A 16,865-nucleotide genomic window follows, 5' to 3' on the forward strand; every position below is an offset into this window, starting at 1 on the left:
TAAAATTCACCCTTTAATTTAGCTTAGTATTTAAGTGGTGACATTTTTAATCATCAGAAAATGAACTAGCCCTGGCTGGTGTAGCTCAGTGGATTGAGTGTGGGCCTGCGAACCAGAGTATCGTGGTTTGATTCCCGGTCAGGGCACATGCCTAGGTTGCAGGCCAGTCCCTCACGGGGGACTCACCAGAGGCAACCATACATTGATGTTTCTCTCTCTCTCCTTCCCTTCCCCTCTAAAGATAAATAAATAAAATCTTTTAAAAAAATGAACTAGATAAGCAAAGTTTTAATCCTTGATCAGTTACAGAAAACATTGACAATTTAATTCCACTATCAAAATATATGATTCAATATCAAAATTTGATTCTTTTTAGTTATATGGTTTATAGATCAGTTTCTTTTAACCTTTTAATTACTGATTGATTATTCTATATCACATGATTGATTTTAAAACCACTGTAGGCAGGGAGTGTCGGCCACGCTTGGCGCACTGTCCCAGTCCCCGGGCGAAGGTGGCCAGGGAAAATGGGGCCTAGGGATTGCTAAGCAAATGGCACCATTGGTGGTCTTCAGCGCCCGTGGACATATTCACCTCTATACTGATCAATGAGCTGCTGAAGGAAGACTGACTCCTGCAAAGCTCCCTTCAAGTGGGGTCTTTTTCTTTCTATCATGCAGTATATTTCCGCTTTATTAAAACTCACATGGTGGACTTCCACCAAGATGGAGGCGTAGGTGGAAGCACTGTGCCTTCTTGCACAACCAAGTTTAAAAACAACAAAGTTTTAGCAACAAAAACGCAGCTAAACCACAGAAAATTGAACTATACGGAAGTCTGACAACAATGAACCCTTCAGCCAAACCAATAAACTGGTGAAAGAGCGAGCACTGAGACGGACTGCGCAGTCCCCAGTGGCGGGAAGTGGCAAAGGGAACCGCCATTGTCCCTCTCTGACCCCGCCCCCACATACAGCGTCACAAACCAGCCTCCTGGGCGGCCCCTCTCTGACCATGACCCCACATACAGCATCACAAACCAGCGACCTGGGTGGCCCTACCCTGGTGAACACCTGAGGCTCCGCTCCCCATACCTAACGGGCACGAACAGATCAAAACATGGCTCAAGAACAACTCAGAGACCCAGAGCTGATAAATCTAAGCAATGAAAAAACAGCCAAACTTTCAGATGCACATTTCAAAACACTGGTGATCAGGATACTCACAGAACTGGTTCATTTTAGTCACAAATTAGAGGAACAAATGAAGGCTAAATTAAGTGAAATGAATGGAAATGCACAGGAAACCAATAGTAATGGAAAGGAAACTGGGACTCAAATCAAAGGAGTGGACCAGAAAGAGGAAAAAAATGACCAAGCAGAAAAGAATGTAGAAACAAGAATTCAAAAAAAAGGAGGAGAGGTTTAGGAACCCCCAGGACATCTTTATAAATGTTCCAACATCTGAATTATAGAAGTACCAGAAGGGGAAGAGGAACAGCCACCAGTAGAAAATTTATTTGAACAAATAATAAAGTAGAACTTCCCCAATCTGGCAAAGGAAATAGACTTCCAGGAAATCCAGGAAGCTCAGAGAGTACCAAAGAAGTTGGACCCAAGAAGGAACACACCAAGGCACATCATCATTACATTAGCCAAGATTAAAATGGAGGAGAGAATCCTAGAAGCAGCAAGAGATAAGGGGACAGTCACCTACAATGGAGTTCCCATCAGACTGTCAGCAGATTTCTCAAGAGAGACCTTACAGGCAAGAAGGGGCTGGAAAGAAGTATTCCAAGTCATGAAAGGCAAGGACCTACATCCAAGATTGCTCTATCCAGCAAAACTTTCATTTAGAATGGAAGGGCAGATAACGTGCTTCTCAGATAAGATCAAATTCAAGGAGTTCATCATCACCAAGCCCTTATTATATGAAATGCTAAAGGGACTTACCTAAGAAAAAGAAGATAAAAAAGATGAACAGTGAAAGGACAGCAAACTCACAGTTATTAACAACCGCACATAAAACAAAAGCAAACTGAGAGGACAGCTAGATCAGGAGCAGAACCATAGAAATGAAGATCACATGGAGGGTTAGCAACAGGGGAATGGGAGGAGAAGGGGGGAGAAGATACAGAAAATAAGTAGGATAGATGGTAGGTAGAAAATAGATGGGGGGAGGGCAAGAATAATAGGGGAATGTAGAATTTAAAGAAGTTGAGACACGTGGTCATAAACTAAAGGGGAGAATTGTGGGGGAGGGGTGTGCAGGGTGGAGGGGAATGAAGGGGGGAAACAGAACAACTGTCATGGCATAATCAATAAAATATATTAAAAAATAATAAAACCACTGTGACTAACAAGGTAGTTTCACAATACAAATGAAGGTGAACTATGGAGATTAGTAGCAAACTATGTTATGAGGTTTGACCATGAATTCAAGGTCTCATAAACACTAGCAGCACAGTGAAGATGCAGAATATCTCCATCACCTGAAACAGGCCCTCCCGCCCCTGTGCAGATTTATCCCCGTCCCCCGCTCCACCCTCACAGTCGTTCATCTCTTTTCTGACTCTATGGGTTTGTAACCACTGATTTTGATTTGCATTTCCCTAAGAACTAAAGATGTTATTTCATGTTTATTGACTGGCTGTTCAGCTGTCTTCTTTGTGAAAAGTGTTCTCAGATCTTCTGCATATTATTTGAAAAGTTAGAGTATGTTATTGAGTTGTAAGAGTTTTTTGTTTATTTTTTTAAATTCTGATAAATACAAGTCCTTTCTTTTTTTAAAAGATTTTATTTATTTATTTTTAGAGAGGAAGGGAAGGAGAGAAGGAGAGAAATATCAATGTATGGTTGCCTCTGATGAGTCCCCTTCAGGGAACTGGCCTGCAACCCAGGCATGTGCCCTGACTGGGAATCGAACAGCGATCGTGTGGTTCACAGGCCCACACTCAATCTACTGAGCTACACCAGCCAGGGCGATATACAAGTCCTTTCTGAGATATACATGTTACAAATATTTTCTACCATTTGATGATTTGACTTTATTTTCCTTTTATTTCTTTTTTTTTTAGAATTTTCATAAGAGCTTATTTGAGCCAAGTTGACCACATAAGCCAGGATTTCATTTTCTTTTTCTTTTTTCTTTTTTGGTCAATATTTATTATTTATTTTATTAGAAGGTAATTTTTTAAAAATATATTTTATCAATTATGCTATTACAGTTGTCCCATTTCCCCTCCTTCATTCCCCTCCACCATGCACACCCCCTCCCCTCACATTCCCCCCTTCAGTTCATGTCCATGTGTTATAAGTGCTTTAGCTTCTACATTTCCCACACTACTCTTGCTCTTCCCCTGTCTATTTTCTGCCTACCATCTATGCTACTTATTCTCTGTACCTTCTCCCCCTTTTTCCTTCTCCCACTCCCCTGTTGCTACCCCTCCATGTGACCTCCATTTCTGTGGTTCTGTTCCTGTTCTAGTTGTTTCCTTAGTTTATTTTTATTTTAGGTGTGGTTGCTTTTTTAAAAATATTTATTTATTTATCTTTAGAAGGGAAGGGAAGGAGAGAGGGAGAGAAACATCAATGTATGGTTGCCTCTCATGTGTCCCCTGCTGGGAACTGACCTGCAACCCAGGCATGTGCCCTGACTGGGAATTAAACCACGATCCTCTGGTCTGCAGGCCCCTGCTCAATCCACTGAGCTACACCAGCCAGGGCTAAGTGTGGTTGTTAATAACTGTGAGTTTGCTGTCATTTTACTATTCATGTTTTTTATCTTCTTTTTCTTAGATAAGTCCCTTTAACATTTCATATAATAAGAGCTTTGTGATGATGAACTTCTTGAACTTGACCTTATCTGAGAAGCACTTTATCTGCCCTTCCATTCTAAATGAAAGCTTTGCTGGATAGAGCAATCTTGGATGTAAGTCCTGTCTTTCATGACTTGGAGCATTTCTTTCCAGCCCTTTCTTGCCTGTAAGGTCTCTCTTGAAAAATCTGCTGACAGTCTGATGGGAACTCCTTTGTAGGTGACTGTCCCCTTAGCTCTTGCTGCTTCTAGGATTCTCTCCTTCATTTTTATCTTGGCTGATGTCATTATGATGTGCCTTGGTGTGTTCCTGCTTGGGTCCACCTTCTTTGGGACTCTGTGAGCTTCCTGGATTTCCTGGAAGTCTATTTCCTTTGCCAGATTGGGGAAGTTCTACTTTATTATTTGTTCAAATAAGTTTTCCACTTGTCCCTGTTCTTCTTCCTCTTCTGGTACCCCTATAATTCAGATGTTGGAATGTTTCAAGATGTCCTGGAGTTTCCTAAGCCTCTCATTTTTTTTTTTTTGAATTCTTGTTTCTTCATTCTTTTGTTTGGTCATTTTTTTTCTTCCTTCTGGTCCACTTCATTGATTTGAGTCCCAGTTTCCTTCCCATCACTATTGGTTCCCTGTGCACTTCCCTTCATTTCACTTAGTTTAGCCTTCATTTGTTCATCTCTTTTGTGACTAAAATGAACCAGTTCTGTGAGCATCCTGATCACCAGTGTTTTGAACTGTGCATCTGATAGGTTGGCTATCTCTTGGTCACTTAGAAGTATTGGCTCTGGGGCTTTGAGCTGTTCTGCTTCAACCATAATGTTTTGGTCTGTTCGCCCCTGTTATGTATGAGGGGCGGAGCCTTAGGTGTTCACTAGGGCAGGGCAACCCAAGTTGCTGGGTTGTGATGCTGTATGTGGGGGCAGACGCCAAGAGGAAACTGTGGTGCTTTGTTCCCCTCTCTGTTGTGCCTCAGTTCCTTCCACTACTCCCAAGTGAACTGGGCCTTTCTGGTGCTGGTTCCTGGGTCGGTGGGCACGTGTGCATTCTAGGACCCTGTTGGTCTCTCCAACAAACTCTCCTGTGAGGCTGTGAGCCTCTCCCTGTGGCTCAACCCCCACAGGTATTTTCAATCAGTGTTTTGAGGCTTTATTTCCCAGCACTAGGACCCTGAGTTGTGCAATCTGTCTTGCTCCCCAGTTGTCTGCACAGGAATGTGGGACCACTGCCCAGTCAGCCAGCCACTTTGTGCACAGTGTCCCACTTCTCCATCGCTGCCTCACTGGGTCTGCCCGTTGCCATCCCACACCCGGGGTCTGCCAGCCACTGCCTGGGCGCTCAGGGTCTGCCCCATGGTGCCTTGTGCACCCGGGGTGTCACCACTCCCTGTGCCTCGACCCCTCTCCTGTCGGCTGCCCAACTCCACCCCACCTACTGGTCTGGATGAATGTGTCTATTTTAACTCCTTGGTTGTCAGGACTTCCATACAGTTCAATTTTCTCTCAGTTTTGGTTGTTATTTTGTTTCTAAATTGTTGTCTTTATTTTGGTTGTTTGAGGAGGCACAATGTGTCTACCTACGCCTCCATGTTGGCTGGAAGTCTCAGAAGGTAATTTTTCATAGTTTATTAATATACCATATAAAACATTTCAGAAAAATGAGAAGTTAATTATTTACAAATATTATCATTCTTCCAGGAATTATGGGATTACCTTCATCAGTTTCAGTAAATATCAGAGTTAATTAAGCTTGGGAAAAAATGGTGCTGATTTATTTGTGAAGTTTTCTTCCCTTTAACCTAATGTATCTCTCTCTACATATCAACACGTCTCCAGAGAGACGGTATGTTTTAGTGGTTTCCGTCTTGGGCTCGGGAGTTGAGCTTGGGTTTGAATATTAGATCCTCCATTTATAAGGTGTTGGACTTTAGACATGTTAGTTAACATCTCAGGTCACAGTTTCTTTATCTTGTGGGAGCTCCAGTAAGCATTTAAAGGGCTTCTAAGTTATATTTCACGTGGCATTTTTGTAACAAGAGGGTTTTCAAGTTGTCTATTCCATAAAATTGCCATAATCAAATTCTCTCTGGCTCTGTTTGGTCTGTTCATTATTGCCTGTAACTTTTTAGTCTGATGAAATTAACCTTCCCAGGAACAAATCTTTCTGAATTTTGACTGATGCTCTTAAGGTGTTCTCCAAGATCAGCCTAGAACCTGTAACCTCCTGTAAGCACATACTGGATCATAATGTCACAGTATCTGATATCTTTTATAAAATCCTTAGCCAGCCGCTTAGTTCTGTCACAGTGATGCCATGAGACATGAGGACATACTCCATATCTCCAGAATAGTGCTGTGGGTACTTGAATGTATTCAAGTCATTCCCTGGCCAGTTGTTGTCCATAATCTCTACACCTCACCCATAATCTGTCACCTCTGCTCCCGGCCATGTTTTCCCCAGGGAAAGTAGAAAGGCTCATTTTCTTAGTCTTTTTTAGAGAGCAAAGATTTATAATTTTAAAGCCTGGTTTATCATATGGTTTAAAGCCTGGTAAAGCCTGGTTTTCCTTTATGTTTTTGCTTTGTGTCTTATCTAAGAAATCTTTGCTTATTCCAACGTTGCAAAGGTTTTCTTCTGTGTTCTCTTCAGGTTTTATAGTTGCAGCATTTGCATTATGTCTGTGATGCACTTTGATTTTTGTTTTGGTGAGAGACGGGGCTGATACATAATTTCCCATGCATGCGCACCCAGTTGTTCCAGCAGCAGTTGTTGAACAGACCTGCCCTTCCCTGTTGCATTGCCTTGGCATAACACAGTGTTACTTTAGGGGTTGCTTTCTTGAAGATGAAAGTTAACCCTTCGACTTTCACACCTTTCTGAAGTAGTTGGGATTCACCTGTGGGCAGCCTGATTCTGGATCCCACTGTAAGGATTTTGCTGAGGGGTTGTAGGGGCAGATGGCTTCAGTTCCTTTGGCCTGGTTTCCTACATACTAATGGCATTTCTGTTTCCCTGTTCTGCTCTTACCAGAAGCTGGCAAAGATTCCTGCCAATGGGCTTGGTGTGAACGTGACCAGCCAGGACGGCTCCTCCCCACTGCATGTTGCTGCCCTATATGGTTGGGCGGAACTCATCCCCCTCCTTTTGAAGCATGGTGCCAGTGTGGGTGCCAGAAACACAAACCAGGCTGTCCCACTCCACCTGGCCTGCCAGCAAGGCCACTTTCAGGTATGGGTTGTCTCTTGGGCAAAGTGTTAGGATGCTTGCTTTCAGTTAGAACCTCACTTTGGAATGCAACAGAGGGGCAGGAATTTGACAGCTGGCCCAGAGCACTGGCCCCTTTCCTTCCTCTGAGCCCCAAGATTCAGAGGTGCATGTGGATGGACCACTCAACCACAGAGCACAGAATTCTAATGCTTCTGGGGGGCGGAGCCAACCCCCTCCCACTGCTAGTCACATGAGGGTGGCACAGAGGCTACCATTCTGATTCTAGCCCCAGAGGGTTCTCTCTGGTAATTGGGGGTTGGTCACCGGGGGCTCTGGCTACCTGTCAGCACCTGATTGTTTCTGCAGCGCTTGGTCTGTGCCAAACAGGTCAGCATTTCATAGAGCACAGCCCTATAGAGGGCGCCAAGAGAGAACTGTGGCTGAGTGCCCTTAGCAAAGTCCCCTTTTCCATTTTGAAAGTTATCTACATTCTACATTTTTTCATTTTCCCTTAGTAGTTCTAATGTAAATAAGCTTTCTGAAGTCAGGAACCATATTTCAGGGCTTCCATTTCTCTCCTAACACCTCACATAGCGCTTCAAGCATCAGTTTCCTCATCTGTAAAACTCGAGTTATAATTTCAGCTCTCTGTGGACTAGATCAAATGATTAAATGAAAATAAAAAAGAAAGAGACTTCCGCCAAGATGTAGGCATAGGTGGACACGCCCTGCTTCCTCACACAACCAAGTTTAGAGACAACTAAATATTAGCAACAGAAAACACAGCCAAAACACAGAAAATTGAACTTTTCGGAAGTCTGATAACAACAAATTCTTCAGCCTGACCGGTAAAAGGGGTGAAACCAGCAGCTGGAGGAGCGGGATTGCACAGGAAAACTCCGTCAGATGGACTCAGGTGCGCGGAATCCAGGTGCAAGGTTGGACCTGGTGGGCAACTCAGCTAGCGACTGTGGGGAAACAGCGAGGGAGCAGGGCTGCGGGTTGACTGTGGTCTCGCATCCATGTGTGGATAGACAAGCGAGGGAGTGGGCGATTGGACGGGACCCAGCAGGCCCCATTGGCCAACAGCAGCAGAGGGCACTGCCATTTCCCCGCTCTGACCCCACCTCCACATACAGCGTCATAACCCAGCGACCTAAGTGGCCCTGTTCCGGTGAACCACCTGAGGCTCTGCTCCTACCCAGCGGCAAGAAACAGTAGACGGGGCTGCCATTTCCCCGCTCTGACCACGCCCCCACATACAGTGTCACAACCCAGCGACCTGAGAGTCCAAGGCTCCCCTCCTCGTACTTAACGGGTGTGAACAGAACAAAAATGGCTCAAGAAGATCTCAAAGCCCCAGAGCCTATAAATCTAAGCGATGAAGAAATAGCAAAACTCTCAGACGCACAGTTTAAAACACTGGTGATCAGGATCCTCACAGAACTGGTTGATTATACCCACAAATTAGATATACATATGAAGGTGAAACTAATTGAAATGAATGGAATTACACAGGAAATCAACAGCGATGAAAAGGAAAATGGGTCTCAAATCAATGGAGTGGACCAGAAGAAAGCAAATACTGGTCAAACAAAAAAGAGTGAAGAAGCAATTCAAAAAAATGGGGAGAGTCTTAGGAACCTCCAGGACATCTTTAAACGCTCCAACATCCGAATTATAGGGGTACCAGAAGGGGAAAAGGAACAGCCACCAGTGGAAAACTTATTTGAACAAATAATAAAGGAGAATTTCCCCAATCTGGCAAAGGAAATAGACTTCCAGGAAATCCAGGAAGCTCAGAGAGTCCCAAAGAAGGTGGACCCAAGCAGGAACACACCAAGGCACATCATCATTACATTACCCAAGATAAAAATGAAGGAGAGAATCCTAGAAGCAGCAAGAGCTAAGGGGACAGTCACCTACAAAGGAGTTCCCATCAGACTGTCAGCAGATTTCTCAAAAGAGACCTTACAGGCAAGAAGGGGCTGGAAAGAGGTATTCCAAGTCATGAAATCTAAAGACCTACAACCAAGATTGCTCTATCCAGCAAAAGTTTCATTTAGAATGGAAGTGCAGATAAAGTGCTTCTCAGATAAGATCAAATTCAAGGAGTTCATCATCACCAAGCCCTTATTATATGAAATGTTAAAGGGACTTATCTAAGAAAAAGAAGATAAAAAACATGAACACTAAAAGGACAGCAAACTCACAGTTATTAACAATCACACCTAAAACAAAAGCAAACTACGAGGACAGCTAGATCAGGAGTGCAAACATAGAAAGGAAGATCTCAAGGAGGGTTAGCAACAGGAGAGTGGGAGGAGGAGAACGGGGGAGAAGGTACAGAAAATAAGTAGCATAGACAGTAGGTAGAAAATAGATGGGGGGTGAGAATAGTATGGGAAATATAGAATCTAAAGAACTTGAGACACATGGTCATAAACTAAAGGGGGGTAATGGTGGGGATGGGGGGTAGGGTGGAGGGGGATGAAGAGGGAATAGAACAACTGTAATGGCATAATCAATACAAAATTTAAAAAATAAAAAATAAAAAAAAGAAATAGAATCTTTAAAAAGAAAAAAAAAAGAGTGCCTGTCACACAGTCCACCTTCAGCAAATAACTGCCCACCCTGCAGGCCCTTTCAGCTAGTCTGCTTTCTCCTGAGATCAGACCTGTGTCTAAAGAGCCTTCTAGATAAACTTAGAGAAAAGTTCAAAGGATACCAAGTTAGAGAATATCTCCCTGCCAATTTTTAAATTATTTATTTATTTATTTTTAGAGGGGAAGGCAGAAAGAGAGGGTGAGAAACATCAATGCATGGTTGCCTCTTGTGTGCACCCTGCTGGGGACCTGGTGCACAACCCATGCATGTGCCCTGACTGGGAATCAAACAGGTGACCCTTTGGCTCACAGGCTGGTGCTCGATCCACTGAGCCACACCAGCCAGGGCTCTCCCTGCCAGTTTTAATTAAGGTTGAAAATTATCCTTTTCTGTTCTAGGTGGTGAAGTATCTATTAGATTACAACTCAAAACCCGATGAACAGGATGTAAGTGGAAACACTCCCCTCCTTTATGCCTGTTCCAGTGGCCACCATGAAGTCGCAGCACTGTTGCTACAGGTAAGGGCCCCCACAGCCCAGAAGCTGTTGACACTGGTCAGTGATGGACATCTCATCAGGTGGCAAGCCCCTGGCAAAGCGCTGGAGATGGCTGAGGCCTGCCCATGGCTTTGTGCTGCCCGTGGGGAGAGGAGTTCTGCATGAGATTTCCATGTGGTGATTCTCAAGTGGGAAATCGGTCTCAGGGTCTGTGCTGCCCCTGGGAGGCCAAGTGAAGGGCCAACACTGCTTTTGCAAAGGTTTGCTTCTTGCCTCATTTACCTGCAGGGTAGATTGAATTGTACAAGGCTAAGTTGAACTCTTACCTTTAATGTCGGCTGAATATCCTTTGTCACTTTTTTTGTCTTTTGATAAAGGTTATATGTGTTGATTATAGAACAAAGAATTAAAAGCATGGGAAAACCCAACTAGCCTATCATAACCCTATTACTCAGAGGCAACTCATGTCTGTGGACTGTAGAAATGTGCATAATTTAGATCAATATTGGCTTCTCTCTGCCTATTTTCACTTAAGGTACAAAGTTTTTTATTAAAACCTCAATTTTTATGGAGGAAATTTAATTTTCACTTTATTTTGTTAACTTTTGGGGGGGATTTTTAAAAATTATTATTCTATTACAGTTGTCCCAATTTTTCCCCTTTTGCCCTCCTCTGCTCAGCCCGCTCCCCACTCCCACAGTCCATCCCCACACCGTCATCCATGTCTATGTCCATGGGTCAGTTATACATGTTCTTTAACTAGTCCCTTCCCCTTCCTTCCACCATTATCCCCCTCCTGCCTCCCATCTGGCCACTGTTGGTCTGTCCGTGTTTTCCATTGTCTCTTTTTTGTTTGTTTATTCGTTACATATATTTTATTCATTATGCTATTACAGTGGTCCCATTTTCTTGTCCCCTTTATTCCCCTCCACCCTGCACACCCCCTCCCTCCAGCATTTCTTTCCCTTAATTCATGTCCATGGGTCATACAGATAAGTTCTTTGGCCTCTCCATTTCCAATACTATTCTTAACCTCCCCTGGTCTATTTTGTACCTACCATTTATGCTTCTTATTCCCTGTACCTTTTCTCCCATTCTCCCTCCTCCCCCTCCCCACTGATAATCCTCCATATGATCTCCATTTCTGTGATTCTGCTTAGTTTGTTTGTTTTGGTTTTGTTTTGTTTTTAGGTTCAGTTGTTGATAGTTATTTATTGTCATTTTACTGTTCTTATTTTTTATCTTTTTCTTAGATAAATCCCTTTAACATTTCATATAATAAGGACTTAGTGATGAACTCCTTTAACTTGACCTTATCTGAGAAGTATTTTATCTGCCCTTCCATTCTAAATAATAGCTTTGCTGGATAGAGCAATCTTGGATGTAGGTCCTTGCCTTTCATGACTTTGAATACTTCTTTCTAGCCCCTTCTTGCCTATAAGGTTTCTTTTGCAAAATCAGAGAAAGGTTTCTTTTGATAGTCTGATAGGAACTCCTTTGGAGGTAACTGTCTCCTTTTCTCTTGCAGATTCTCTCCTTATCTTTAATCTTGGGTTATTCGATTATGATGTGCCTTGGCATGAGCTTCCTTAGGTCCAACTTCTCTGGGACTCTCTGAGCTTCCCGGACTTCCTGGAAGTCTATATCCTTTGCCAGTTCTGGAAAGCTCTCTTTACTTTTTCAAATAGGTTTTCAATTTCTTGTTCTTCTTCTTCTCCTTCTGGCACCCCATGATTCAGATGTTGGAATGTTGAAAGTTTTCCCAGAGGTTCTTAAGCCTCTCTTCATTTTTTTTGAGTTCTTGTTTCTTCATTCTTTTCTGGTTAAATGTTTATTTTTTCCTCCTCGTCCACATTGTTGATTTGAGTCCTGGTTTCCTTCCTATCACTGTTAGTTCCCTGTACCTTTTCCTTTATTTCACTTTGCATAGCCTTCACTTTTTCCTCTATTTTGCAACCATACTCAGTCATTTGTGTGAGTACCCTCATTACCAGTGTTTTGAACTCTGCATCTGATAGGTTGGCTGTCTCTTCACCCCTTAGTTCTATTTATGTAGGTTTGGTCTGCTCTTTCATTTGGGCCATGTTTTTGTTTGTTTTTTTGTTTGTTTGTTTGTTTGTCTCCTCATGCCTGTTATGTTGTAAGGGGGGTAGCCATAGGTATTCCCCAGGGCGGAGCAACCCACATGGCTGCATTGTGGTGTGATGTGTGGAGAAGGGATCAGAGAGGGAACAATATGGTTTGCTTGCCTCTTGTTTGGCTTTGAGTCACATCCCCCCGCTACCCACAAGCAAATTGGGCCCTTCTGGTGCTGATTGCTGGTTGAATGGGTTTGTGTACCTTCTAGAACCCTATGAGTCTCTGCAGTGAACTTTCCTGAGAGATTGGGAGTTTCTCCCACCACCTCAACCCCCACAGGTTTACAGCCAGAGTTTTTGAGGTTTTATTTCCCTGTGCTGGAACCCTGGGTTGCATTGTTTGTCTTGCTCCCCAGTTGTTCCTCCCAATTTATCTGCTTGCAAATGAGGGACTACCTGATCTGCCAGCTGCCACCTCACCCCACCCTGGTCTGCCAGCCACAGCCTTGCCAGGCATCCTCTCCATTCCAGCTATTTGTTCTCCACCCCTCCTACCTGTCTAGATGAATGTTTCTTCTTTCACTCCTTGGACTTCCATATAGTTTGATTTTTGGCACTTCTGGCTATTGCTTTTAAATTTGTTTTTGTCCTTCTTTTGGTTGTGCAAAGAGGCAAAGTGTATCTACCTACACCTCCATTTTGGTCAGAAGTCTCCATGTCTCTTGTTCTGTTGTGCTCCGTTTATTTTGTTCATTAGATTCCTCTTATAGGGGAGATCATATGGTATTTGTCTTTCATTGACTGGCTTATTTCACTTGGCATAATATTCTCCAGTTCCATCCATGCTGTTGCAAAAGGTGGGAGTTCTTTCTTTCTGCTGCATAGTGGTATTACATTGTGTTAACGTACCACAGTTTTTTCATCCACTCATCTACCGATGGGCACTTAGGCTGTTTCCAGCACTTGGCTATTGTATATAGCACTGCTATAAACATAGCGATACCTACATTCTTCTAAATTGGTGTTTTGGGATTCTTAGGTTATATTCCAAGCAGTGGAATTGCTGGGTCACAAGGCAGTTCCATATTTAGTTTTTTGAGGAAATTCTGTATTGTTTTCCACAGTGGCTGCACCAGTCTACGTTCCCACCAACAGTGCACTAGTGTTCCCTTTTCTCCACATCCTCACCAGCAATTGTTGTTTGTTGATTTATTAATAACAGCCATTCTGACAGATGTGAGGTAATATCTCATTGGGGTTTTAATTTGCATCTTTCTGATGGCTAGCAATGCTGAACATCCTTTCATATGTCCTTCTGTATGTCCTCCTTGGAGAAGTGTCTGTTCAGGTCCTTTGCCCTTTTTAAATTTGGATTGTTTGTCTTCTTGGCATTGAATCATGTGAGTTCTTTATATACAGGGCCCAACAGAAGTAATGCCTGCTTGAATGTGGTTGGTAGGGTAGGAATATGGGTGTAATGACGTTAGTTTTAATTTGAACATTTTACCTAAAATGTCATATGGTGTGCTTGAGTGTAATATTGTTATGTTACAGAATTACATGCTTATGACTTTGTAATAAAAGATTTTGTAATAAACAGGGGACATTATTTGTGCCAGACCCTATATATTGGAGATTAAACCTTTGTCCGAGGTATCATTGACAAATAAGCTTCCCCATACAGTCAGTTCCCTTTTAATTTTGTGATGGTTTCTTTAGCCCTACAGAAGCTTTGTAATTTGATGAAGTGCAATTTGTTTGTTTTTTCCTTTATTTCCCTTGCCATAGGAGATATATCAGCAAAAATATTGCTACGTGGGATATCTGAAATGTTACTGCCTATGTTTTCTGCTAGGACTTCTATGGTATCACGACTTACACTTAAGTCCTTTATCCATTTTGAGTTTCTCCTAGTGCACAGTGTAAGTTGGTGGTCTGGTTTCATTTTCTTGAATGTACCAGTTCAGTTCCGCAACACCATTTATTAAAGAGACCATCTTTATTCCATTGTATACTCATGCCCCCTTTGTCAAATATTAATTGACCAGAAAGACATGGGTTTATTTCTGGGCCCTCTATTCTGTTCCATTGATCTATGTGTTTGTTCTTATGCCAGTACCAGACTGTGTTGATTGCAGTGGCCTTGTAATGCAGTTTAATATTGTGATCTCTCCAGGTATTGTGATCCCTCCAACCCTGTTCTTTCTCAAGATTGCTGAGGCTTTTTGGGGTCTTTTTTGTTTCCATATAAGTTTTTGGAGTATTTGTTCTAGACCAGTGAAATAATGACATTGATATTTTAATAGGGATTGTGTTGAATCTATAGATCGCTTTGGGTAGTATGGATATTAAAAACCTCAATTTTTAATTGTTGCATAACCAAAGATGTACAATATAGTGTTTATTTAACTGTTCCTGCTCTATACATTTACATGACTTCTATTTTTTTCTGCCATAATTATAAATGTGGCGATGAATATCTCTGTACATAAGTCTTTCCCCCAATATTACTTTAATGCCAACATTTTAAGACAAATTTCAGATATACAGAAAAGTTGAAGGAATTTTATAGTGAATACCCATCTAGATTCTGCATTAATGGCCTTTTTAGCATTACTTTTGATTACATTGTCTCTTTCTAGCATGGGGCCTCCATTAACATCGCTAACAACAAGGGCAACACAGCACTGCACGAGGCTGTGATAGAAAAACACATCTTTGTTGTGGAGCTTCTGCTTCTTCACGGGGCATCAGTTCAGCTCTTGAACAAGAGGCAGTGCACAGCTATAGATTGTGCTGAGCAGGTAAGTGTGGGAGGGCATGCCAAGCTCTCTCACAGCTCACTTCGGATAACACTTGTGTTTAAGCCAGATCTGAAATAGCAACAGCCAGACTATTGAATTGCTGTGCCTGCCGTCTGCTAGTGTGGCTGAACACCTTGTCCTTGGTCACCTGGTCAGATATGGACTGCTCAGGAGCCAGGAGTCAGTCCTTTGGGGGCAGTTTTCAAAGACCCGAGGAGAGGCACTGGCCACCAGTTGCAGGTTTGAGGTCCTAGTCCGGCCATCACTCGGGTCCTCATAGGAAGTAGCATGCTGAGACAGTGCCCTGCTTTCACATCCCTGCACTGGGAATACATCTATGGTCTGAGCAGCGCAGTAGAGAAAGTTTATTCTAAACCCCCCTGGTTTTAAGCCCCCCTGGGTTTTGCATGGAGAATTGTGATGACTAGTGCACACTCTCCCATGCATGCTTGGAGGCATGGTGAGAAAAGAGTCTTTTTCTCCTGGGGGGAAGGCAGCTCTTTACTGTTCCTGTTTTCATACTGAATCTTTATCTAGTTTTCTACTCAAGGTAGACAACTAGTGAGCTGCTAAATGATAGTAGTGGCATGTTAAAGTTACCATAAAGCCAACCTACTCATAGGCTTATTGTATTAATTTTTAAGACATTTCTTAACAGTATTCAGATATTTTAAATTTTCAATTTAACACTTTCTCAAACAATGATATTGCTGAATGTTTTTATTGAGTACTTACTATGTGCTGGGTCCTTGATAACCTCAAAGTAACTCTGAAATTACAGATCCTATTACTGTCAACCTAATTGCACAGAGCAGTGAAATACCTGGGCCTGAGTACCTAGCAGAGGGCAGGGTCAGGCTCCAAATGCAGGGCTGCTCTTGACCAGTAGGCTTTTTGGCCTCAAAGTTTTATCTGAAGTTGCTTCTTAGCCCTTCTGTCCAGCTACACTAATATTGACACTTAAATCAAAACAAGGCAACTATCTGCTGAGAAAGAATAAAAAATATTACTGTTAACTTTTCCCTTTCAAATTGTAGAATTCAAAAATAATGGAATTACTTCAGGTAGTACCAAGCTGTGTGGCCACATTAGATGATGTTGGTGAAACAGACCACAAGGAATACGTTACTGTTAAGATCAGGAAAAAATGTAAGAACTCATATTCTCTATGTAATTGTCAACTTGGGTTTATTTGGAAGTTCACAAGTTGTTGCTGGTTTTCATTTAATTGTGAATGTAAAATGTGATTAGTCATGACTAGGGGTGGGATGAGGCACCAAAGAAATGTAAATTACATCCTAATTTATCAGGTGTTTTGATACTGGAATTCTGGTTGGTTGTGATGACATCTCTCAGCATCACCTTCAAGGTAAAATTACCTCCACTCACCCACTGGAGAGGAGGAACAGCCTCTGGTAGTTCTCTTCTGCCTCATGTTCCAAAGCCAGCCCCTTTTCTAAGTGTTTTTGGAACATCAGGGTAAATGCTACCTTTAAACAATTTTTTTTGGTTGATGTGGATTAGAACAGTATTTGCCAAACAGGTAGGCCTCAGTATTTTCTTTGTAAGACGTTATAGTTTAGATGGGGCCCTTGTTTTGGTGTGTGTGCATGTGTTTTTGTTGTTGTTGTTGTAGTTTTTAGTTTTAGAGAGAGGGGAAAGGAAGGAGAAAGAGAGGGAGAGAAACAGATCAGTTGCCTCTTGCACGCACACCTCCAGCTGGGAATCTGGCCCGAATCCGAGGTCAGCTACCTTTCAGTCTTCAGGCTAGAGCTCCATACACTGGGCCACACCAGCCAGGGCTTGTTTTGTTTTTTAAATAACAATATGAGTCTGCACTGCAATAATGTAAATGAACCC

The 16,865-nt window shown here is 42.5% G+C and overlaps 1 protein-coding gene across 11 annotated transcripts in view; it reads left to right on the top strand.

Moving 5' to 3' along the window:
• ANKRD27 (ankyrin repeat domain 27) overlaps positions 1 to 16,865 on the top strand; it is a 68,009-nt gene that overhangs the window by 45,804 nt on the left and 5,340 nt on the right. For 9 of the 11 annotated variants that reach the window (XM_053666572.1, XM_053666570.1, XM_053666577.1 and 6 more), the window contains 4 exons: positions 6,843 to 7,040; positions 10,025 to 10,144; positions 14,844 to 15,005; positions 16,043 to 16,154. In XM_053666572.1, the coding sequence (XP_053522547.1) occupies positions 6,843 to 7,040; positions 10,025 to 10,144; positions 14,844 to 15,005; positions 16,043 to 16,154 (592 nt within the window). The remainder of the gene's footprint in view (positions 1 to 6,842; positions 7,041 to 10,024; positions 10,145 to 14,843; positions 15,006 to 16,042; positions 16,155 to 16,865) is intronic. The other 2 variants (XM_053666578.1, XM_053666579.1) reach the window with 1 other exon arrangement.

This window comes from Artibeus jamaicensis, unplaced genomic scaffold (assembly GCF_021234435.1).
Source record: "Artibeus jamaicensis isolate MK-2021 breed Jamaican fruit bat unplaced genomic scaffold, CSHL_Jam_final contig_464, whole genome shotgun sequence".
Lineage (NCBI taxonomy): Eukaryota > Metazoa > Chordata > Mammalia > Chiroptera > Phyllostomidae > Artibeus > Artibeus jamaicensis.